At 41.5% G+C, this 25078-nt stretch overlaps 1 protein-coding gene and 1 long non-coding RNA gene across 12 annotated transcripts in view; one reads left to right on the plus strand and one right to left on the minus strand.

Annotated features, from left to right (window-relative positions):
* Mak (male germ cell associated kinase) overlaps positions 1-25078 on the minus strand; it is a 54885-nt gene that overhangs the window by 9488 nt on the left and 20319 nt on the right. For all 11 annotated transcript variants that reach the window (XR_013425419.1, XM_078020523.1, XM_078020530.1 and 8 more), the window contains 6 exons: positions 23484-23616; positions 16202-16373; positions 14720-14887; positions 13035-13346; positions 8869-9041; positions 5099-5247 (listed from right to left, as the gene is read on the minus strand). Coding sequence is in view for 10 of the 11 variants with exons in the window: in XM_078020523.1 (XP_077876649.1) it covers positions 5099-5247; positions 8869-9041; positions 13035-13346; positions 14720-14887; positions 16202-16373; positions 23484-23616 (1107 nt within the window). In the remaining variant the exon portion in view is untranslated. The remainder of the gene's footprint in view (positions 1-5098; positions 5248-8868; positions 9042-13034; positions 13347-14719; positions 14888-16201; positions 16374-23483; positions 23617-25078) is intronic.
* LOC120888959 (uncharacterized) lies at positions 1321-8860 on the plus strand. The gene is made up of 3 exons (XR_013425422.1): positions 1321-2306; positions 5775-5939; positions 8025-8860. It is a non-coding gene; the product is annotated as an uncharacterized LOC120888959 (long non-coding RNA).

Raw genomic sequence — 25078 nt, forward strand, 5'->3', positions numbered from 1 at the left:
AATCCAGGGACTTCCAAAGCAGACATGAATGGAGCCTGCCAGATGCTTCTGTGTCCATGGGATGTCATCACCTGTGGACTGGGAGCAGGTGTTAGAAATGTCCGAAAAGAGGAAAGTTGACATTAGTCGTGAATTGCTGAATCTATGAAGTGTCAAGACAACCTTGGGCTTTGGTACTAGAAGTCAAGGGGGTTGGTTGGAGTTTGCAGTGGCACTCTCAAGATGCTAAAGACCTCGTGCTGCCCACCGCCTTAGGTGCCCACGGTGCTGTCACCAGCCAGTGTAGACATCAACTCTGAGGACTCCGTGATTTAGGAAGTGGTGACTCTCCAGGCAGTATAAGCTTTTGCTTTTCACAAATGGAGTTCCTGGGAAGGCTTCACAGTTATGAAGAAGATACACGATAATTCTGTTTTGAAATCAGAAACACTGAGCCTCAAAAGCCACCTGTCATTGGTTCTCCAAGGAAGCACTCCTGGTGGCCAAATCATGTCCCTTATAGGATATAATGCCTGTGGATTCTGGCTTCTAATAAAACGCTTACAAACAGAACTATAATAAGAAATTACCCAATAAATAAGGATGCAGTAGGTAGCAGTTAGTCATATTCAAAAACCTTTACTCAAAAAGACAAATACAAGGTAGAAAAAAATATAAAATCTCCTTAAGTGAACCCGGTATACATAAATATAGTTCCATAAAGAATGGATCCTGAATATTTATTTTTTTAATCCAGTTAAACTTTTTAATATCCCTAAATAGGTTTTTTAAAAAGTAGATACATACACTATTGAAGATAATTGGTTTAATTAAGATAAAGATTACAACTTTATTGGAAATATATCCTAGAATTGTAAATTATTTATCAGTGTATTAGCTTTTATTGGACACCTATATACCTAACAAGAAGAGGCAGACATTAAGATAATTTGATATTACATTGATGCATATCACATGATGACCATCTCTTGCCTCTCAGGAGATTTTACAATCAGTTAGCAAATATTTACTTAGTACTCGCCACATGCCAGGCAGTGTGTGTGGCATTAGGGAAAAAGCAATGAACAGAATGGACCAGTTCCTACTCTCTGGGCTCTTACAACCTAGTGAGGGAGACATGTATGGTCATAATTAAATAGGGAGTTAGCAGTATGCAGATTGTCTGGAAGGATCTGGGGTGAGGGAGGTAAATAAGAGGACAACTGAGTCTTTCTTCTAAAAAAGCAACTTTGAGCTGAACTGTGAATCCTGACCCAGGGGTGGGGAGGTCAGGGAGAGGTGGCAGTTTGGGCTGAGGGTGGGAGAGGGTGGGAGAGAACTCAAGAGACAGTGTAGCATGGGCACAGCAAGAACAGGGTGTGGAACGACAGGAGGCTGGAGAGCAGAACAGGGACAGGTCACACAGACTGTGTGAAATGTTAAGAGGCAAACACAGAAGTGCCACAGGACACTGAATGAACAGGTGGAGGGAAGAAGGTAAGTGATATGTGGGGGGAGACAAGGATCCTCCAACCAGGGTTTTAATCATCACCCTAGGTACGTGTATGACTGTACACGTGGTGCGGTGCGACTCTACATCATGTACAGCCAGAGAAATGAAAAGCTGTGCTCCATTTGTGGACAATGAGTACAGATGCATTAGCTGTCATAATTAGAACAACAACAACAACAAAAGTGCTATAGAGTAAACTGCTCTGCTGGACAGCAGTGGTGACATCAACTGGATCTAGGAGCAGAGGGTGACACCAGAAGGTACCACTGAGACTATTCCATTGCATATTCTATTTGCAACTCCCTTATGATAATGAAGTACCTAAGGCTTACAAGGTAAACCAGTGGATGACTGCAGTCCCACTGAAAGAAACAGAGAACTGAATCTCAAAAGTCTTGTTCCAAGTACACAGCTGGTCAGTAGCAGCTCAGTAACGATGACACGTGCTTGTGTTCTTTCCCTGAAGGCCAGTGTCACAGATCTGCCAGTCCTTGTGCTATAGTATCATGCTGTCCTGTAATCATACGGTACATTTCTAGAGCTCTCATAGTCCTAAAGGTCAATGCTTAATCAGACCTTTTATACTTGGTTTTAGGGTAAAGAAGAGTCCACAATGATATTTTTATCCCTGAAGACATTCACTTGTGAAATTAACTGTGGATTTAAAATGTCAAGGATTGCTTCTTATCTGGATTTTATCTTCTGCATGGTTACTGCTTCACAACAGGTGCTCAGTAAATGTTTCTCCAAGTGACGGAACTGAGCCCAATTCTAGTTTCTAACCTCTTCCAGCTTCCGACAGGCCATCTTCAAGGTAAAGAATGCAGCCGGGTGACAGGACAGCTCAAGCTTAGATTTTAAGGAATTTTTTGTAATTTTGAATCTAGTTTTTAAGTGTCAATTACAGCCATACTTCTGACCCCAGGGAATTTGCAGAATTTGTTAAGATTTTTTTTTAGTTAAAAAATAAATGATCAGACAGGTCTTAGATACCATGAAATATATTCCTGAAAATCCCATTAGGAAGCAGAATATGAAAATGTGTGCTTTGGGTCCACTTACCCTCTGCCAACAATTTATAGTAGTCACCCTTCAATAAGTCAGAAGACTGATTTGTAAATTTCAGTCAGAGAAGTGGATTATCTTATTTAAACAAGTGTATTTCCACGAGACTCTCATATCCCTGCCCATCCAGGCTGAGTAGAACTCTCACGGTTTCAACACCAAACTTTACAAATCTACCGGTACCCAGAGATGACAACACAGTGTTTTTGCTGCTTTTGAAAGTGCACTCCAAGCCTTGTGGCCTTCAGTCTGAGGCCTCTGCCTTCCTAAGGGCTTGCATCCCTGGCTCAGCCCCTCCTCCAGCACATTAGCGCTCCTCCCTCTCCAGGGAGCATCTCCAAACACCTGCAGACCTGCTCTAGGTCTCCACTGTTGATGGCCCCTGCAGTCCATCCTAGGTTCATTTCTAAATGCCACACCTCCCTTCTAACCTCATCCAGTGCAGAGGGGCCATCGTCAAGACAAAGCATGCCATCTGTGTGACGGGTTTAGATTTCAAACAGTTCTTTGTACTTTTGGGTCTATCTTCCAGATTGAAACTAACTCAAGCTCACCAGGGACCTCTCTCTCAAATTTAATTAGACATTTCTATCCCTCCTTATCCAGCTGCTCAGCAGCAAACTACTCTTTCTGATGAATTTCCCCTTTTTGGCCTCTGGAAACCACCTTCTCTGGCTTTCCGACCCTCATCTGGCTGGCTGTCTTCTCCTTCCTCTACCTCCCCAGGAAAGCCCATGTTCCCCCTCGTCTCTCGGTGGGTGATGGGTCCTGTCTGGGTCTGAGGATGTACAGACTGCCTGCTGCTGGAGATTCCCAAGTCTGTTTTTCTGGGACCTTTTCCAGGCTCTTCTATTCCACTCCCATCCACCTCTCCTTGGTCTGTTTCCCAGGCATCTCAACTGCAATTCCCCACAAATGGGAGGCACAGCCTCTTCCCTACCCACACTGTGCCTCCCGAGTCCTTCCCATCTCAGTACCTGGCTCCACCATCCACCCAAGATTCAAGCTCCAGACCAGCTCCTTTCCTCTCACTGTCCACCTCCAATCCACCAGCAAGTCCACTTCCACCCTGTAAGTCTTCATTCTCTTTCTCCAGGTGACTGCAGGAGCCTCCCAAGCCAGCTCCCTGCTGCTCTCCTTGTCCCTGGGTAGTCTATTATTTATACAGCAGACAGTCTTTTTAACACATACCTCAGGTGCCACTCACCTCCTGCAGTGGACCAGGGATAAAATGCAAATTCCTTCCCCTGCCCTAAAGGCTGAATTCTGCTCTCCCCTCAGCTCAGGGAACTCCAGATGTTAAACCTTCTGTTCTTAAATAAACTCTGTCTTTCAGACCCCCTCCTCCCCAGCCTGCAGTCAACTTTGGTTCCCCTCCTCTGCACCATCACTCCATCACTGTTTCTTACAGTGTATGTTCACACACACACACCTGTCTCACACACACACACACACACACACACACACACACACACACACACACACGATGGTGAGCTCTATGAGAGTAGAGCTGGGAATCCCCAGCACTACAATATACGCTGCTTGAATGAGTAAGCCACATAATGTCTGCAACACAGGTATTTTTAAGAGGCACAGTTAAAAGGGACGTCAACAAAAAAGAAATGGGGAAAGTCAGGAAATGTCTTAGTCATCCAATAAGTACATTTATAAAACAGCTGATAAATGCTATACTTGGCTAAGTGGGAGATCTGTATCCAGCTTTGGGGAGTTTGCAGAGAAGACTCCTTCTGGGGCCTTAATCCTCCTCCAGAAAATCCTGAATAAGAAACTAACAATAAAGCTATCCTGAGACCAGAGTGGGGTTCTGGAAGCTTTTGTATAGTATCTGCCCATGAGAGAACCATGACTTTCTTGGACTCTTTAGGAACCTAAGATGAAGAAGCATCCTGAGTGATGGCCGACAGCTTTAGTCTGATGACAAAGGCAGAGTGGGCAAATTCTCATCTCATAACGTAATGACATGAAGATTCTCTATGCAGAAAATTAGAACTCCAAAACTCTTTTCTCAGTTCAAGAACCAAAATAGAAGGTCATAAATAGCAGTCTTTCTCAAATTTTGACTTAATGAGAATGAATAGGGATTTTAGGTCAAGAATATATTTCCTAAAAAGAGTTTCCAATTTTTCAAAAGGGATCAATCAGGTAATGAATGGTAAAAACCTAGCAAATACCATGTTCATGTCTTATTGATAAAAATTTTACTATAAATGTTCTTTTTTGAGGGAGGGGGATACTTGGGATTGAACTCTGGGGTGCTTGACCACTGAGCCACATCCCCAGCCCTATTTTATATTTTATTTAGAGACAGGGTCTCACTGAGTTGCTAAGCACCTTGCTTTTGCTGAGGCTGACTCTGAACTCACAGTCCTCCTGTCTCAGCCTCCAAAGCCACTGGGATTGCACGCGTGTGCCACCGTGCCCGGGAGGAGTGAATTTTCTAATCCCATCCTTACAAGAATCGGACTATTTTGATGAGACACTTTTTTTACAAGTAATAAACGTTTTATTTTCTCTACTTACCTGGAAGGTATCTTGATTGTTTCAAGTAGTACTGTTTAGCCACTGACGCAGATGACAGCTGGGGGTCAGACTTTAGGTGGACGGCAGCAGGTAAGCTCTTGTTCTCCTCTGTGGAGTGGTGGAAGCCTGAGGGTACTGCCTCTGAGAGCCTTGAAAGGCAACAGAAGGTGGCTGTAAGGCCCAGATCAAGAAGTTCCCCCACCTCTCTGCATCCTTCCATCAGCCAAAGCGACTCACTTGGAAGGCTGCGCCCAGTCCTCTGGCTGAAGGAATGCTGAGCACAGGCCCCCGCTGTGGAGACTCAGTGGCACACAGAACTGTTTCTGTTACTGGATGGTATGTGACACAAAGCTTTACAACCGAGCAGCAACTTGCTTGTGTATGATATGTATCTGTATTTACTGAAATTGCTGCACTTTCAAAATGTGGGACAGTGGTGAGCTGGACAGGAAGGCAGTAAAAGCCCCTTTTCCATGTGGAAATTGAGGATTTTCAGCTCCCAGGCTTAGCTCTGCCTCGTTCCCAAGGCCATCTTGACCACACAGCAGTACACAAGGCAGCCGTCACCACCTGAGGACGGGCTGTCATTTGTTTTGAGACGCACACTCTGGGTTGTGAGGAGCCTCAGGACTGACCTCTTCTCCCCCGCCCTCTGCCTGACTTCTTCCTTTGCCAGGACCTGCATGTACTCCCAGCCGGTCCCCACCTCCAAGCATCTCTGGCTACTCTCTAGAAATCCACACTGCTACAACCTACTCATCAAGCCACCCGTGGGCAAGGGACACTGACTTGGATGGCCTTTGAACTTGGGCCACCCCCTGTGTGGGAGCACTAGACACAGGTAAGGCTGCAGTGGAAACACCTCCCTCAGCCACTCTGGCTGTGCCATCTAGGAAAGTTCTCCTGTTCTCAAATCTGCTTGTCAGAGACCTGTTCACAGGCAGAACTGTGGAGCTCCTGTGGTTGTCTCACAGTGGCACCCAGGACACTCTTGCCCTGTCCTACAGGTCTTGAAGGTCTTGTTCTGCTGTGGTGTATTTGATGGGTTGAGGACAGCTAAGTCATGTTTAGACCTTTGCTTAGTACCTACTACATATTCAATAAAAGTTTACCAAGTATACATGTCTACAGGTACAAATAAAATATAAATATCCTGCTTTTATTCACTTTTAAAAAGACAACTGTTAAACAAAAGGTGTACACTTTAGTATTTGGCACTCTGTATTCTTGCTGGGGAAGCCCTGGCTGTCTGAGACTCTGAGCAGGAACAGCAAGGCTGTTCACTTCACCAGGTATGTGGGCTCCATTGTGTAAGAGGTGGTGTGGCATCAGTGAGGGAAAAACTTGGGTTTGAATTAAGCCTCATCTGATCTTTGGTAAGTTACTCAACCTATCTGAATATCAGTGCCCTCTTCTGCAGAGATTTTTAGTGGAGCAAATAAATTATGAATAACCCAATGCAGTAGTGCATGCCAATAATCCCAGCTACTCGGGAGGCTGAGGCAGGAGAATTGCAAATTTGAGGCCCATCTCAGCATCTTAGGAAACCCTGTCTCAAAATAAAAAAAGATGTAGCTCAGTGGTTGAGTGTCCCTGGGTTCAATTAAAAAAAAAAATTATGAAAAAAGTTTAGGGAAATGGTATCATATTATTAATAATAACCATATGCCTAAAGTTGTATAGGACCACTGAAAGGTACCAGAAAATAAAAATGTGGAAGAAATGCCCACATGAGCATTTTATTGTCATACAGTTTTTATTTTACTAAAGAATTTCAAGAGAAAAGGTTCACTGATGTTGAGAAAATTAACCAATTGTTCCCTTACAAGAATCAGGCAGATTCTAGATGTTAGCTTAGGTCTTGCTTCAGACCTTTACCACCCTCAAAAGACATGAAGAAGTTCAGTAAAATTAAAATGAAGTGGGTTTAAAAGGTTTTCAGATCATCTACATGCTCCACCTATGTTCTTCAAACTCTTGGGCTCCCAGATACAACTAATTAAAAAAGAGAACTATGCAAATCACTGCACATTTTCAAGATTTGGTCTCTATCTATACTATCTGATTTTCATCATAAATGAAATAAATTTATTTTCTTGTTCCTTGCCAAGAGTAGATAGAAAATTATACATAGAAGATGGAACGTTGGGAGGGTGTACTACAGTTAAAGTATTTCACGGCGTGACTTGATTAACTAATCTTTTTTTTAATATTTATTTTTTAGTTATAGGTAGACACAATATTTTATTTTTATGTGGTGCTGAGGATTGAACCCGGTGCCTCACGCATGGTAGGTGAGCACTCTACCTCTGAGCCACAACCCAGCCCCATTAACTAAATTTTAACCACCTTGGTCCATAAAACACACTCTGAATCATCCAAAAAATTATGCAAAATTTTTATCTTTGGGTTTTGCAAAATCAGATAGTCCTACAGAACATTCTAGTACATCTAAAAGAATAGTCAACACTAACCCCTAACCCCTCATGCTCTAGGGTTTTTAAATCACTATGCTTTCCAACAAAAGCTAAAATTCTCTCTCCCTCTCCCTCTCCCTTCTCCCTCTCCCTCTCTCTCTCCCTCTTTCCCCCTGCCCCTTCTCTCTGAGTCTAATTTTTTGCATAGGCTGGTTTCAAGGGATCTCCTGTCTCAGACTCCCAAGTACCTGGGATTAGAGGTATGCACGACTGAGCGCTGCCTCTATTTCTAACGCAGGGGACAACATTAGGAGCATAAGGAACAACGGAAAGCCTCTTGAACTGAAGGCACCAGGCTTCTGGTTTCTCCCTTTGTTTAACACCCCAAAAGTTGTTACATCTTAATGCCCGTGCAAGACCAGAAATATTGTAGAGGGGGGAAACTTTCTTGCCTAAAGTTGGAGAGGGCTTAAATGTAAATGTTTTTCCCTCAATTTTGTGTATTTTAGGGAAGAGGACGCATGGAACCTGAGGATCTGGAAATTGATTAAGAATGACCCCAGCATACATAATATCCTTTAGAGATTTATTATCCATCTCTTTGGGACATGTGTACCCCCTGCCCCAGGTGAAGAATTCAGCACTGCACAGTGCTAAGAAGCTATTAGATAATAAGTGACTCGGGATACTTTCTCCCTATTCCTCTTCTGGTCCAAAGATGAAGAAAACAAAGTATTTTCCCAAAATGTTCACTAAAATTTAACCTAGACTAACTTCAAAGATCATGTAAATAATAATGACATAAATCATAGAAAGAAAAGGAACTGCTAGAGACGTGTAACTCTCAGAAAAGGTTCAGAAAATGGTCAAAAGATGTTTGAACACAAAGGAAACTGAGAACTCATCTGAACACCATCAGAGGAAACCATCAACTCTGTGCACGGTGTTCTGCGTCTGCACACTGGCGTGGGAATTTCAAATGGGTGTAATGATGACCAAGAGTGAGCTGGGCCTGCTGGCGGGCACGGGTAGCCCCAGCTCTGGGAGGCTGAGCCCAGGAGCTGGAGACCAGCCTGGGCAACACAGCGAGACCCTGTCTCAAAAACATAAATGCACCAGAGCATCATGAAAGCTGAAGAGTAACCCTTCCCTACACACATGCAAATCATCATCCATCACTGTGAAAACCTAAGTTTTGTAGCTTTTCAGAGGTAAGCAGAAAGATTCGTGTTTCAGAGAAGAGAATGTTAAGCTACCTCTTTGTCCTTTATGGTATAGTTCATAAAAGGAAATGAGTAAAATAAAGTTGATGCATGGTAAAAATATCTTTTCCTGAGAAAACTGAGATCTTACCGAAGTGGAGAATCTTTTTTCCTCTTTTCTTTGAAAACACCCATGCTTGGCTTCTTGGAATGGGAGGCTCCAAAATCACAGTCCTCAAACTCTTCCCAGCTGTCTCCAGCCTTGAGGATAGTCTGACCCCAACGCCTTCTAGCACTTTTATGAGCCAGTGGACCATTTAGCTTCTGTGGGAAAATCAGTCGTCATAATCCTCAGTCCTTTGTGAACGCCTTTTACACAAGCTAGTCTATCAGGCATAAGAGTCACATTCTCAAGGAGCCTTCATCCAGTCCTGTGCCTTCTAAGACCGGAACCCATTCTGAGAAACGCACCCTGAGGTGATTCTGTCATTGTGCAAACATCACAGAAAGGACTTACACAAATCTAGATGGTCTAGCCTACGACACAGGTAGGCTGTAAGGTGTAGCCCATTGCTCTTAGGCTACGAGTACAGCACACTACTGTACTGAGTACTGTGGGCAGCTGTAGCATAATGGTTAGTACTTGTGTATCTACATACATCTCAACATAGGAAAAGTATAGTAGAGGGGTTGGGGGTGTAGCTTAGTAAGAAAGCACTTGCTCAACAAGCACAAAGCCCTGGGTTCAAACCCCAGCACCAAAAAAGGGGTGTGGAGAGACAAAAATATAGTATAAAAAATGATACAGGGCTAGGGTACAGTGCTTGCCTAGCACATGTGAGGCCCTGGGTTCCGATCCTCAGTACCACATAAAAATAAATAGAGATTATTGTGTCTATCTACAACTAAAAAGTTTATTTTGAAAAATGATACAAATGATACACAGGTTCAGGACACTTACCATGAGCAGAGGCTGCAGGACAGCAAGCTGCTCTGGGTGAGTGAGTGGTGAGTCAATGTGAAGACTGGACATTACTGCACATGACCGCTGACATTTTAGACACTGTATACTTGGGCTACGCTAAATTTATAAGACATATTTTTCTTTCTTCAATAATAAATTAACCTTAGCTGACTATAACATTTTTAACTTTAAAATCTTTAAACTCTTTTGATTCTTTGCAATAATACTTAGCTGAAAACACAAACACATTCTAAATTAACAGGGATCTTTTGGCTTCATTACAATCTTCCGGGGCCACCATCATACTGTGGTGCATTGTTGACCGAGACGTCGCCATGCAGTACGCGAATGTATTTAAGGAGATAATGTGCACATTTAAAAACATTAACAAAAATAGGTAGCACCTGCCAAAAATGTGACATGAATTCAGAGGGAGGAGAAATCTGAATTTAGGAGGAGGAAAGACTTCCATATTTAGGATCTGGATGACTTTTTATTGATGTAAAGGATCCAGAAAACCAAGACTTGACTGTGTCTCTTTGGACAAATGACTTCACTTCCCAAAGCTTTAATTAATGGCCTTCTCAAGTGGGGACAGCCTGAAGGAGGGGGACATGGAGACAGATATTTTCTAGTGTCCTTCATGATTCCGTCTCCCAAGGGCAGAGGCACACTTGAAAGAGCAATGGTCATCTTGCCACCAGAGGCACGAAAGCCACCTGCTAAGGGGTGGAGCTTCTTTGGAAGCGGCAGGAGCTCTGGGTTGCTGCCTCCCAACTTCAAATTATGTGAGAAAGACAATCCCTATGGGTTAAGGCACAGCGTTCAGGTTTGTGTTAAAAAGGCCCTGAATATAATCGTAATGTACAGAGGGAAATGGGAGGGATAGCTTTAAAAGCCTGAGTCTGAGTGTCTCAGAATAGTGGCACCATTAACAGAAAGATGGAATGAGGAACGAGTCCTGGTTTGGGGCAGACAATGAACTGGTTTCATACAAATTTAAAGAGACACAGATGAACTGAAAAATCCCAAAGGCAATTGAAAATTGGGGAACAGAGCTCGGAAGGAAGGGCAGCTATGCTGGGAGGGGATGGGCGGGCTACTGCGTGAACCGATAGCACCATGTGATGATGGCAAGCAGTGGAGCTTGCCAATTTCTCTTCTGTTATTTTCGTGGCCAGGGAGAACAATCTCCAGACTACAGAGAATGAAACCTCTAAAGTCCAGATGAGTGGAGTTGAGGAAGATTACAATTAGTTGCATTCTGGGCTCCTTCCATTTGAACTCTGTGTTAGGTACCAGTGCTGAATGGGGTCAGCGACACCCAAGTGATCCTGTATGTCTGACAAGACTGCAAAGGGGCAAACAGAAATAGTTTTTATTTCAGTTTTCAAAGTAGAAGGTATATTTTTGCAAATATCACATCAGTAAGTTTGATATAGAACGAGGGCAAAGATTTTAAAGTCATCTGTTTGTGAGCACTAAGGAAAAAAACCTGGTGAATCTGTAGGCCACCGTTTTCATAAAAAGCAAGCAATGAATTCATTAGATGGGTATGTGTGGACTTCATTCAACTTGGGGACAGAATGTTTCATATCTTTACTACAATGTAGTAGTGAAGCAAAGGTGGGTCAGGACAAGGGTCAATCATTGGACGAGTACCATTTCAAGGATCAGTGTCAATCTAGAAGGTTCTAGTGGCCTGCTCAAGGGCTCACTGCATTCTTTTCATCATGAAGATACAGGAGGAAAATAAAAAACAAATCTGTAGCTGGCAACAGGTTACATAGAATGGTTAGACAGAAAAGTAAAAGTAAGGGTTCAAGCATAATTAGAAAATTGGGAGGTAAAAACGAGGTCCTGCAACTTTCTCAATCCTAAAGATCAAATGCCCAAGTAAAGGTATTTAACATGTTTCGCAGAAGCGTGTATAAAAAAAATAGATTTAAAAGTTTTAGTTGAAACAATGCTCAAATCCAGTTCTGGAACTTGTTAGCTATGTAAAACTTTAGGGTTAGGTTATTATTGGTACTTGAACTTGTGTGAGAAGGCACACCCACGGGCTTAGCATCATGCCTGGCTTGTAGCTACTTCTACATGTAGCTGCTCAACATATCCGCTTCCTTCCTTCCCTCTCAGATTGCATCAATGTTTGATTTGTCTTCTAAGAAAATAAAACAACCACCACAACAACAAAGAATGTAACCCTTAGTGGCACCAGTGGACCCGTGATTCCAGACAACCTGTTTTTCCTCCCTATCCATCCTTGCTCTAACTCGGGCAGGAAAAGATGGGAGGGGACTTGGAGGCTTGTCAGTGAATGGACATCACATGCAGAGCTCATGGGGGAACCAGGGCTGTTTCTCCTGGAGAAAGGGAAGGTAATGTAAGAGCTATTTTGGCTCTACCTAAAAGACAGCCTTTCCAGAAGAGTGTTCAGCTTTTGTTAAAAGCCAGGGGAAACCAGAGTTCAAGTCAGTATAATAGGCAGAAGCTTCTAAAGTTCAGTACTTTCTCAAAGATGAAGAGGACTCCTAGGACCTTGGAGGTAGTTTTTTTTTTTTTTTTAAATTTCAATTGATCTTTTATTTCATTTATTTAGGAGGTGGTTTTAAAATAGAATGGTAATCACTCTTTCCTTCAACAAATATTGAGAATGTACCACGTGGCAGGCAGCACTTTAGGTTCTGGGCTGTCTTGATAATAAAACATTCCCGATCTCAAAGAGCTTGCACACTAGGAGGAAGGGCCAGGTAATACACAATAAACACACCAAACAAGTAATAATAGTATGCTAGAAATGCTCAGTGCCGTGGGGGATGGGAGGCTCTCACTTACTAGAGGATGGTGAACTGATAAGGAATTAGATAAAGTGTTTTTCAGATTTTTCAGTCCTAACCAAATGCAAATGGATGTGGGGGTGTATACCTGAGTGGGCAACTAAAACCTTCCCGCACCTAATGAGCTCCTGGATCTGCCTGGAAGTGGGAAGAGGAAGTTTTATACTATGCCTGACACTTAAAACCCATTCAAGTGCAATAGAACTTAAAAGCAGCGCAAAATTCTTGTTAAAATTCCTGAAATTTAGAATCAGGACTCTTGAGTACCCAATTATTTTCAGTTCTTCTTTGAGTTCTTTTGTATGGATGTAATTGTTCAAGGAAAACTATGGCATGCAAACTTTTTAACTTTCATTCAGAAAGTTTTTCTTTCTTACAAATAAAATGTTCTCTCACGTCATGCACCTCGCAGAGGAGGCAGGAGCTTTAACACAGGATGATCTTTTATATCTTCCCCAATGTTATTAGAGCTGCCTGGCACTCAATGCATTGGCTCAATCATATGCCACTTACAGTTGGCAGGTTTTTGACGATGCTAGGAAACAGTGTTTGTGGCGGTCTCGGTTGACTCTGTTGCTTTGGAGGCTGCTGGAGGTCCCCGTCCTGTGGCGGCTGAATGGACTGCAGTGGTAGGTGGCTGTGCTTTGGCTGGGGCTGTCCGACACTCTGGTCGGTTACGTCTGGCAGAGGCTTGGGGTCTAGGTCAGCAGGAGCTGGCTTGCATTCTAATGACTGCAGCTGCTTATTTAAAGTCTGTTTTGATTCCAGAAGATGTGAGGAAGGGCCTAACACCTGTCCCACTTGAAAATATGGGTGTTTCAATGCCTATAACAGAAATATTAAATTACATTAACATTTAGTTCATCGAAATGTTTCCAAATTTAAATTATGTACATCCTTAGCTTGAAATATGTTGCCCACCCTTAACAATGCATTCCTAGTGCTGTCTTAAAAAAAAAGTGTGGGGGGGATGAGGATGGGTGTAGCTAAGTTGCCCCCAGGCTCTCTCCGAACTTGTGATCAGCCTCCTGAGTCACTGGGATAACAGGTGGGCACCACCCTGGCTAAGTCCTCCAGATTTTAATTCTTAAGTAATCAAATCTTATGTGTGTTCCCCTTTGTGATTTCTCCTATTACTTTAATACCCATGCTCTTCTTACCTTGAGATCAAATGCATATCCTTTCTTTTAGTTTTTAATGACTTAGTTAAAACACACACACACACACACAGTGATTTATTTGTGAAGTATGGTGAGAGATAAGAACCTAAATTCACTTTTCCTGAAGCGTTAGCAAACTGTTCCAGTGAACTGTCATTCACTGAACAGTCCCACCCTCTCCCTGCCATTTGTGACACTGTGTTTATCTTATCCTGACTTAAACATTTTGCAACATGGGAGTTATTTGTCAATTCTTATGCAGTACTTTCACTACTGTCATTATGATCACTTCAAGGACCATTTTTAATGACTGCAGGGCAGGCTGACCACCTACATGCTCTCTACTTGCTTATTCTTGTTCAATCGTGCCTTGACTTTCTTTCCCATTTGTTCTTCCAGATGGCCTTCAGAAAACATATTCTTAGTTTATTTTAAAGTTTAAAAGAGAAAAGCAATTCTTAGGTAATTTTCACATATGATTTATGTTTAATCATTAGAACATAATGAAACTCATCTATTTTTAACTTATTTGCAAATAAAAACTTGTAAAGACCCTGAGACTTGCAACAGTCACAGAGGAACAAGGGTGTGCCCCAGTGCTGCCCTCTTGTGGTAGCTGGAGGCTGAACACTGTGACTCCATTCTCTGGAGAAATGATTACCAGAGTGTGAAGAGAACAAGAATCCCAAGCCTCAACCAAAGGAGAGAGTAGAAAAGTCTAAAATGACAAATGATTGAAGAGATGCCTTTTTTGCTACCCATGACAAGGTCTTCCAAACTTCTCTGTTGCATGCCTGAATTGTCTTTAGAGATCGATCCCTTTCAGACTCAACCTCCTAGAAGCTTCCTCATTTGAATCCCCAAACAAAATCACCTTCGTGGCTATCTTTGCAATTCTCCCAAGGATCTTCCCTGTCGAGAAGCTGATCGACTATACTAACTGGATGCCCCAGGGATGCATTCTCTTGGTAAGCCCTGGTTAAGCGTGTCTATGCAGGTGAAAACATCCCTGACATGTAACAGAGAGATTTGCCTCACCTGGCTTGCTGTTGGTCGTTTCTTTGGATCCCAATTCAACATTTCCGTCATTAGCTGAATGGCTTCATTACTGGCATTGGGAATAAGGGTTTTTAAGTTTATAGGAACACACTGAGGAAAGCGGAAATTCATAGAGGATGCAAGCTGGTATCCTTCTGGCCAGTCACTCTGTTGAAAGAATATATATGTGGGGGTGGGAAGCAAAAAGAAAATTGTTTTAGTAATCAATTTAAAGACACAAAAGTAATTCAGGTATGAAAATTTGAATACTGATTCATATAAAAGAATGTGAAATAAAATATCAGCCTTTATTTCTGATTAGGTTCTACCAACCACATAGAAAAAAAGAACAATGAATTGAGAGGGAAAAAATGAGAAAGCTCCACGTTTCACAATGTTACACTCTTGTCTGGTTTTGGATCTTGATGATGACATTGGTGACTTTGAACACATAGGACAATACTTCACAAACACTTGATCCTATAGAGATCCTCAGTATATATTATATATTGTGTCTAATGTGAAGAATTACATAGCTGGAAAATAATAACTTTGTTAGAGCTTAAATATGTACATTTACCTCTCTAATATTAACTTCAAGGCACATACTGATTTATTTAGGGTGTAATCAAACATAATTACGACACTACTAAGTACATCCCAGAAAGTAAGGTTCACCTGAAATGCAATATTAATTAAAAAGTGCCAACTACCCCTGGCCAGGGTATGTAAATGGAAACGAGAAAGGGTTAAAAGGAAGTAAGTCCAGGGCCCCAGGGATGTTGGTTGATGCCCGGGGACCTTCACAGAGCAAGGAGGAGTCTCAGCCAGTCACCAACCCCAAGGTACACTCTAAAGAGAACTGTCCCTTGGTTCTTTTTTTTTTTAATATGAATTTTTTATTTTATAAGAAGCAATATCTCAATTACCATGTATAAAAGGAAGGAGAAAGGAACATTACAGTGATTATGATTGACTTCCTTTTTTATTTGAGATGGGCTAGTTTGAATGAGGTTACTTCCATTTAGTAAGTATTATGGTGTTGTCTGCTTCTGAGTTTTCAGAAACTTTCTTAAAAGCAAAGTTTTGCAAACAAAACCAAGAATCTTAAATAGAACCATTATGGAAATTTCTTTTTTTAAATTTTTTATTTGTTTTAATTAGTTACACATGACAGTACTATGACCTTGACATATCATACATTTGAATCAGATGTGATATAATTTCTCATTTTTCTGAGTGTAAAGAAAGGCAGCAACCTCTTACTCCGTCTGGTGGGATTCTGGCTTCTGGTGATCCTCATCCTACTCCATTTTAAAAATGATAGGATTGTGATAAAATCACTGAAGTATAAAACTATTTGAAAATGAAAAAAGTCAGGTACCTAGCCAAAAGTGATAATCAAAAAGTTATAAAATTCAAAGCAAAGTAGCAAGTTGGAAATAATGTAAAGTTAGATCAAATAAGAGTTACTTTACTTACTTTCTTGGGAGTCCCTAAAACTTGGCAGATTTTGAAGATTTCATCAATTTCACTTGTCCCGGGGAACAGAGGTCTTAGGGTATAGAGTTCGGCCATGATGCTTCCCACAGCCCACACGTCAATGGGGGAACTGTACACTGAAGATCTTAGTAAGACTTCAGGAGCACGGTACCTTGAAAAACAAGACAAACACCAAAAAGACTGTTTGGAGCACGACCTCACAGGTGGACGGGCAGTAGAACAGAACTCTAGTCATTAGTTTCAGTCAAGGGATACTTATTTTCTCCCGTGTGCCAGGCATGTGCATGTGTGTTGGGATGGGCTGGACATGACACATTCACAAGGAATGGGGCTCTACAGGAACCTATGAAATGCCCATGAAGCCTGAGATAGGAACTCAAATGAATAACAGGGAAATAAGTACTCTCTGATATTTTAAGAAAAAAACAATACCCCAAGCATCATGTCCAGCATATATTCACATTAAGGGTAGGAAATGAAAGGTTGACAAAGATTATCCCTGAGTAGTACATTTTTTTCTTTCTTTTTATCAGTTTTAAAGTGCTCATACCAAACTGGAAATGGAACCACCATTTGACCCAGCTGTCCCACTCCTCAGTTTAGACCCAAAGGACTTAAAAACAGCATACATTAATGTTTATAGCAGCACAATTCACAATAGCTAAACTGTGGAACCAACCTAGATGCCCTTCAGTAGAGAACGGATAAAGAAACTGTGGTATATATACACAAGGGAATATTACTCAGCATTAAAAGAGAATAGAGTTATGACATTTGCAGGTAAATGGATGGAGTTGGAGAATATAATGCTAAGTGAAGTTAGCCAATCCCAAAAAACCCCAATGCTGAATGTTTTCTCTGATCGAAGGATGCTGATTCATAGTGGGGATGGGGGGGCAGCGTGGGAGGAATGCAGGAACTTTAGATAAGGCAAAGGGGAGGGAGGGGAAGGGAGGGGGCATGGTGGTAGGAAAGGCAGTGGAAGGAGATGAATACCATTACCAAAGTACATGTATGAAAACACGAATGGTGTGACTCTACTTTGTGTACAACCCAGAGACATGAAAAACTGTGCTCCATTTGTGTACTACCAACTGAATTGAATTCTGCTGTCATAGATAACAAATTAGAATAAAATTTAAAACGTGCTCATACCATCAATCCAATCTTCTCTGTAGACAATAATATTTTTTAAAAAAATTTTTTAGTTGTAGGTGGACACAATACCTTTATTTTATTTATTTTTATGTAGTGCTGAGGATCGAATCTAGTGCTTTACACATGCTAAGTGAACATTCTACTGCTGAGCCACAACCTCAGCCTAATAATAATATTTTTAATTGAGGAAAATATGTATAAGACCAAAGGTACCTGGTAAGCCCAGCACAAAGTCTGCTAACTGGACAATATTTTCAATTCTAACTTTTTTTCTCCACATTGAAACATGAAAATATTGCAATATAAATGTTTTGTAGCAGTCTTTTTGTTTTCACCTAGAGTTCTTTGACAAATATTTTTAACAGCTTTCCTGAGAGATGATTCATATAATATACAAGTCACCCTTTAAGCTATGCAGTTCAATAGCTTTTAGTATATTCACGATCAATTTTAAGACATTTTCTCTTTCTTATCCACCTCTCCCTTGATATCCTGTACCCAGCCCTAAGCAGCCACTAATCAAATTTCTGTCTCCACTTGCCTACTGTGTACTAATTTCCTAACAACAGAGTCCTACATGATTGTAACTAGCTCCTTTCATTAAGCTTAACATTTTCAGGGTCTGTCCATATTGTAGCATGTATCAGCCCTTCATTTTTTAAAATATCTTTAGTTGTAGACGGACACAATACCTTCATTATTTTATTTATTTTTATGTGGTGCTGAGGATTGAACTCAGTGCCTTACACGTACAAGGCAAGTGCTCTGCCGTTGAGCTACAACCCTGGCCCAGCCCTATCTTTTTATTGCTGAAAAATATTCTATCAATTTGCCACATTTATTGACCCATCCATCAGTGGAAGGATGTTTGGGTTATTTCTGTTTTTGGCTGTAATGGATAATGCTGCCATGAACATCCATGCACAAGCTTTTGCGTGGACACCTTTTCTCCTGGGTGTACAGCTAGGTGTGGAATTTCTAGACCACATCGTGCCCATATTTAACTACTGAGGAACTGTGGCCTTTTCCAAAGCCTCTCTATCATTTTATATCCCAGCAGCAGTTTATTAGGATTTTGCTAATTTTGTACATTCATATCAACACCTGTTATTATTTTTTGACAAATATTTTTTGTGAGACAAAAATGATTTATGTTTTGCCAAACTTAGACACAGAAACACTTAAGTATTCTCACTTCCATTCCATGTCAATATAGAATCTAAATTTATCCAATTAAAAATAGGATCTCATTTCAAATTCCCTCAAGAGATTTTCCAAATGTAATTACACATTTAACAAAATACAGCTACTACATTATTTGAACTTTTATCATTTCTTCAATTCCGCCCTTGCTTTTGTAGATAAATATTGACTTCCTGTCTTCAGACTTTGTTTTCAGTGACTGCAAGTTGCTATAAGCTTGGATTTTTGGTCCTCTGTTTATTGAAAATTCTGATTAAAAATTTCCAAGTGATTTGAAACACAAAGTAACCAAAATTTAAAGGACTTGTTTACAAAGAAGCTAAGGTGCCATTGTCAAATCACCTAAATTGGGTTACACAGTAATTCTTCAAAGTCAATGGCAGACAGCAAGGAGAGAAAGCACATGCTGCCATGCTCCAGTTCTTCTTAGTGAACTTCAGTATCCTCAAGACTTTGTAGTTCAGTCATTCTCCCTCAGCATGTGTGCGGATGATTGGTAAATTCTGGGGATGGTTTATATGTTGACTGGCAGCTTGTGTGGATGCAGTTCCAAATCAGACCCACATCATAAGCAATCCTTGCCGCTTCCTCGGTTCCATCTTCATTTGGTAAGAACATTGTTCTTAGGAAGTTAGGCTTGTGGAAATGTGTATTTGTATTATCAATGTAAAAACAATACTTTCATTTTCAATGAAGATTTTTTAAGTTGAAATTAAGGTAGCATTCACAGTAATGTCAGATTTTTCCCCTTTCACAGAATGAGCCTATTAAAAGTTTCATTTTGATTCTATGAATCATAAGGAAAACTTAGAAGTCGTTGCTAGAAATCAAGTAACTGAGTTTTTCCTTTGAAGCATTTCCACTTGTTTTAAAATGGCATCATTTAACTATGACATCCTTCCTCCAATAAGGCACGTGTACACGCACAGCCAATCACTTCACCTTTCTACTTGCACAAGATGGACTCAAAGTGGAGAGAAATTAACTCAGCATTGCGTCCTAGAATAATGTGAACTCATCCGAAGCTGCACGTGCTAACGCTGTCCTTACCAGTCTTCTAAAATGCTGCTAACTTTTCAAACAGATGCTAACACTGCCTGGGGAGAGTTGCTTTACTCTAGCTCAGTGACTATGTCCCCTGTGGATGGCAAATGTCACTTAATTTTTTGTGTAAATTCATCAGCAACTTCTCTTTTAAGAAACAAAAAAATACTTTTTTTAACAAGGCTTTGAGTTTTTCCTCAAAGAAAAACTAAATATGCAGTTTTCTTTTGGAAAATTACTGATGATAAAAGATTTCAGTGCAAAACGATTTCTTAAGAAAGCATCACCAAATGTATTCCTCACCTCAGGGTAGTTTGAACAAAGTACCACAACCCAGGAAAAAAACAGGAATTTACCCCCTGTGTCTGGAGGCTTGGTAGGGCCATGGTCTATAGGGGCAGATCTGTTCCAGGAAACCCTTCCCCCAGCTCCTGGTGTTGCTCTGGGCCATCCTTGGCTCAGGACGTACCACTGGACCTCTGCACCCGACTGCTTTCCTGGGAGCCTTCCCTTCTCCTCCCCCTGTGCATGGCTGTCTCTGTGTGTCTTCTTATGAGGACACCAGTAAGACTGGATTAAGGCCCACCTGACCCCAGCAAGACCTCAGCTTGACCCAGTTTAGAAAGAGATTACATGCACATGTACCAGGATTAGGACTTCAATTATCTTTTAGGGAGACACAATTCAAACTAGAACAACGAACAAGAAAATAATTGTAGATTTATACTTTGTAATAATCACCGTAGAAAGAATATTCAATTTTTTTTGCGTCTGTGTGTGTGTGTGTGTGGTTTGAGGATTGAATTAAATAGTGCTCTACCATTGAGCTATATCCCTAACCCTTTTATCTTTTTTGAGACAGGATCTTGCTAAAATGCCCAAGCTGGCCTTGAACTTGTGATCCTCCTGCCTCAGCTTCCTGAGTCACTGGGGGTACAGGTGTGCACCACCCTGTGGGCTTCAAACCACTTTTTTTTCTTTTTTTAAAAAAATATTTATTTATTTTATTTTTAGTTGTAGTCGGACACAATATTGTTATTTTATTTATTTATTTTTATGTGGTGCTGAGGATCGAACCCAGGGCCTCCCATGTGCTAGGCAAGTACTCTGCCACTGAGCCACAATCCCAGCCCCCACTTATTTTTCATTACATATTTTATTTGGAGATGTTTACACAAGTACAGGGAAGCTAAAGTTTTGAGACAGTGGATGTTATTACATAATCGTCAGTTTATTACAAAAGAGACGTGGAAATTCTTTACATGATGAAAGATTTCAGAACTTCAGTGGAATGGACAGCTTCACAGGATGCCATTTCAACAGTGATTTGTTTCAGTCTCCATGCTTTCCAAGAACGTCACCATGTCTAAATAAGAAATGATCCTTTCATCTAGAACACTGTGGTGCCTCCATACTCTGGGAGAAGACCTTCATCTCCAACCTTCACGCTAAGTGGCTGAATCTCCCACCCTTTCCTTTACAGCCTGACCCACAGCTACTACCGTTGCTTGCAATACTTTTCCTTGAGATTTTTCTGGAAGCATAATGCCTCCTTTGGTTACAGTTTCGGCTGTACTTTCAACCAATACTCCGTTAAAAAGTGGAAGAAACTTTCTAAATGCTTGTCCGGCTATGACTCCCGCTGCTGAAGTTTGGACCCTGCTCTCGTGCTGCTGCCCCAAAGAGACCCCTCAAAGCACTTCTGATATGCCCTACAGGTAGTTTACAGAGGAGTGATGACCTCCTACACTTCCTGTGCATCCACGATGCCACCAATTGGCACCTCAAAGCTATGGCTTAGGCCGTGGCACAAGTGGCTGGCCGGCAGAGGGAGCAGTGTCAAATACTTTTGTTGCCACCCACCATGGAAGAGGTAGCTGAGGACCACTCCTGGCTAACACATTTGTCACACTCTTCAGAAAGGCATAAAGAAAGATGGGAAATAACTGGCCATCTTTCGTATTCTGCCATGTGTCAAGATGCAAACTTGGCTCACTCTTCACATGTCTCTGAGTTTATGGAAAAGAGCCCATCGGGAACAGGAAGTGTGTTGATAATGGCACCAGCTGGGACTGTCCTGGGCAAAAGAGACACACAGTCACTCTATCCAGGCTCATCCTCAGACCTCTCCTCTAACTATACTGTTCCTTTGTTGATCTCAGCCAATCCTGAGAGTTGAAATCCTGGGGTCTTCTGAACTGATGTCTCCAGCCCAGCTTTGCCCTTGAGCTCTGGATCACACATCTAACCATCGCTTTGGCGTCCACTGGCTGTCACCTCACTCAACCCCAAACAGGACTGTGCTTTTCCTGCCAAGGCCTCCGCAGCATTCCACAGTTCAATGAGTGGTGACTTCATCCTCCCAGATAATCTGGACAAAAACCTTGGAGGGTTTGATTCCTTCCTTTTATCCCGCACACCCTGCTTCATGGGGAAATGCACCCAGAATCCCACAATTCTCACCATCCACACAGCCAGCAGGTTCAGGTCACCATCTTTCCCTGCCCAAATTATCTGTCTCCCTGCTTCTGCCCTTGATCCCCTAAAACATGCTTCAACATGGCGGCCGGGGTGATGCCTGTAAAGCTGGTAGGTCCTGGCATCACTTCACACAACCTTCCTGGAGCAGCCCCACTGGCTCAGATTCAAAAGCTGGTCCCGACAGTGACCTACCAGGCCCTGCGTGATCTGGCCGCCCTGCAAACTCTCTGCCCTCATTTCCTACTGCTGTGCTCCCCACTCATCCTGTTCTTTACAGAACTTACTAGGGGCACATTTCCGTCCCAGAGCCTTTACTGTCACAGCATGGGTTCAGTCTGAAAGCTCCCACTTGCCCCAGCACTTCCTCCAGGCCTATTCTCAGTGAGACCCTCCATTAAATTAGCAATACTCCCCCTCTCCCCCCATCTCCCCCCAACTCCCTGTGGCCTCTTCATATTTTACCTCTCCATAATCATGTATATCACTATTATATATATATCACTTATACATATATATATGTGCACATATATATTCATTCTTATTTTTATTGAAATATAATATACATACAGGAAAATGCACTTATTATGAGAGGACAGCTTGATGAATTTCCACAAATCGAACACACCCAGGGACCAAGCACCAAGGTCAAGAGGCGTGTTATCAACCTCTCAGAGGACCTGTCACGCACTCATCCCGACACTTCTGCCCCCTCACCTCTGCCCCATTGGGTGATACACTTTACTACTGTGGATGGATATGCAGGCAGTTTGCTATTACAGGTCTTTTGGTAAACAGGTGGGTCTTCCTGTTGGGACTCATGATATTTTTAGCTTGTTTCTAAAAAGAAGCTGTAGTGTGAGCAGTATGAAGCAGACATTTTTCTTTTCTGTTTTGTTCATGTCTGTGTTCCCAGTGCTTAACATAATATTTGGCACATAGTAGGTATTCAATAATATTTGCTGAATGAACAAATAAGATTCCTTTTCTTTCTTTTGTAGCGGTTCTGAGGACTGAACCCAGAGTTTGGCCCATGATAGGCAAGTACTCTACACTGAACTATATCTAACCTAACCTAGCTTTATAAATCTACTTTGAGACAAGATCTTGCTAAGTTATCCAGCCTGGCCTCCAACTTGCAATCCTCCTGCCTCATCCTCCTGAGTACCTAGGATGAAATCCTTTTTCTTTCTCTGATTTTACTGATCAGAATATATGAACCACTGCTTCCCTCTTTCTAAACAATACAAAATTCATTTCTATATTTTCTATGTTTTAAATACCCAATATGGAGCCTCCAGAAAGATAGATAACAATTAATCACAGGAAAACTTCAATATAAACTTGAGCCTCAGGAGAGTTGTACAGAACTACGTACCATCTGGTAGATACATAATCAGTATATGGTGGCTGTGACCTCAATTCTCTTGCAAGTCCAAAATCAGCAATTTTCACAAGTTCTGGGCCCATGCAAAGCAAGTTTTCTGGTTTCATGTCCCTATGGAAAAAGCCTTGGCAAAATAGAGAAGAAAAACGTAATAAATCCTTATGTTCAAACAGTTTTATTTGATTCACAAACAAAACACAACGGAATCTCTCTACTATAATTAAACATGGTGCTGGAAAAACGACCACATTTATTGATTAAAATGATGAGATGCAGGGATGCTGCTTTCAAAGTGATCTGGCAGGATCTGCACTGTCTCCACTAATGGGACAACCTTAATGAAAGCTATTGCTGTCACTACTGGGTAAGAGATGAGGAGTCAAGGCCCAGAGGGAGGAGCCTAATTAACACCTGGGGTCACCTCCTCATCAGCCTTGAGTCCTGTGACACAGTGCAGTGTAACACAAAATACCGTGAGAATAATCACTAATTTCAAAAAGCCATGGACAAAACACGTATTTTAACTTATTTCTTCATTTAAAATTATTTTAGCTCAATTCGCCCCAGCAGCTTCAGTAATGAGAAGCCCAGTGTTTTTATTACCAAGTCAATACATAAGACAGCCCAGTGCAGTGGTGCACTCCTGTAACCCCAGTGGCACAGGAGGCTGAGGCAGGAGGATCATGAGTTCAAAGCCAGCCTCAACAACAGTGAGGCACTAAGCAACTCAGTGAGATCCCGTCTCTAAATAAAACACAAAATAGGGCTGGGGATGTGGCTCAGTGGTCTGGTACCCCAAGTTCAATCCCTGGTACAAAAAAAAAAAAGAAGAAAAGAAATATAGATAGATGGTTAGTTACCCAGGATGATGGGCAGTCTAAAGAAAATGAAGCAGGAAACCCAAAGAACACGAAAGCCCTCCTAGTAGGTCGGAGTCGCAGGGAGTCCTTTCCTAAGAGCCACCTCAGGTTTACTGTTGGATACCAATGGCTCGGACTCCGAGGCCTCGCCAGTTGGAAGAACTGTAGGTGATTTTTATGAGAGGATTTTGTGCAGCTTTGGGGCTAGGATTTTAAAGCCTAAACATTTTTAATCACTTCAAAGCCAGTGACATTAATCCATGAAATCAGCAAACTAACCAATTACATATTTATATAACTGAGATTTTCCTCCATGCATTCTAATCTACTGGCAATATTGTCCTGTTTTAACAAATTATTGGTCTTGTTCTTAAACAGGTACTATTAAAGTATCTCTTTTATCACAAAGTATTACATCTGAGTTGCTTCACTATAGCAAAAAAAAATTGGCTTTTATAAAAATGTCTATTATCCTTAGAACTTTATTTCTCAAATCACTGTGTAGTCAACTATATTAGTCAACTCTGATTATTCAGCCACAATTTTTAAATCCTAAGCTGTCTCCTTAAATCCTTTATGTTAGGTTATAGTTAATAATGCATAAATAAAGTCAGGCATATCAAGAGTTAATTGAGCAGAGTTTAAAATGTACTGAAAATTAGCAACTCATGAACAATTAAAATAGCATGTCATCCTGTATTTCTATGTACTTAAGAAATAACTGAC

This window comes from Ictidomys tridecemlineatus, chromosome 8 (genome assembly GCF_052094955.1).
Source record: "Ictidomys tridecemlineatus isolate mIctTri1 chromosome 8, mIctTri1.hap1, whole genome shotgun sequence".
Lineage (NCBI taxonomy): Eukaryota > Metazoa > Chordata > Mammalia > Rodentia > Sciuridae > Ictidomys > Ictidomys tridecemlineatus.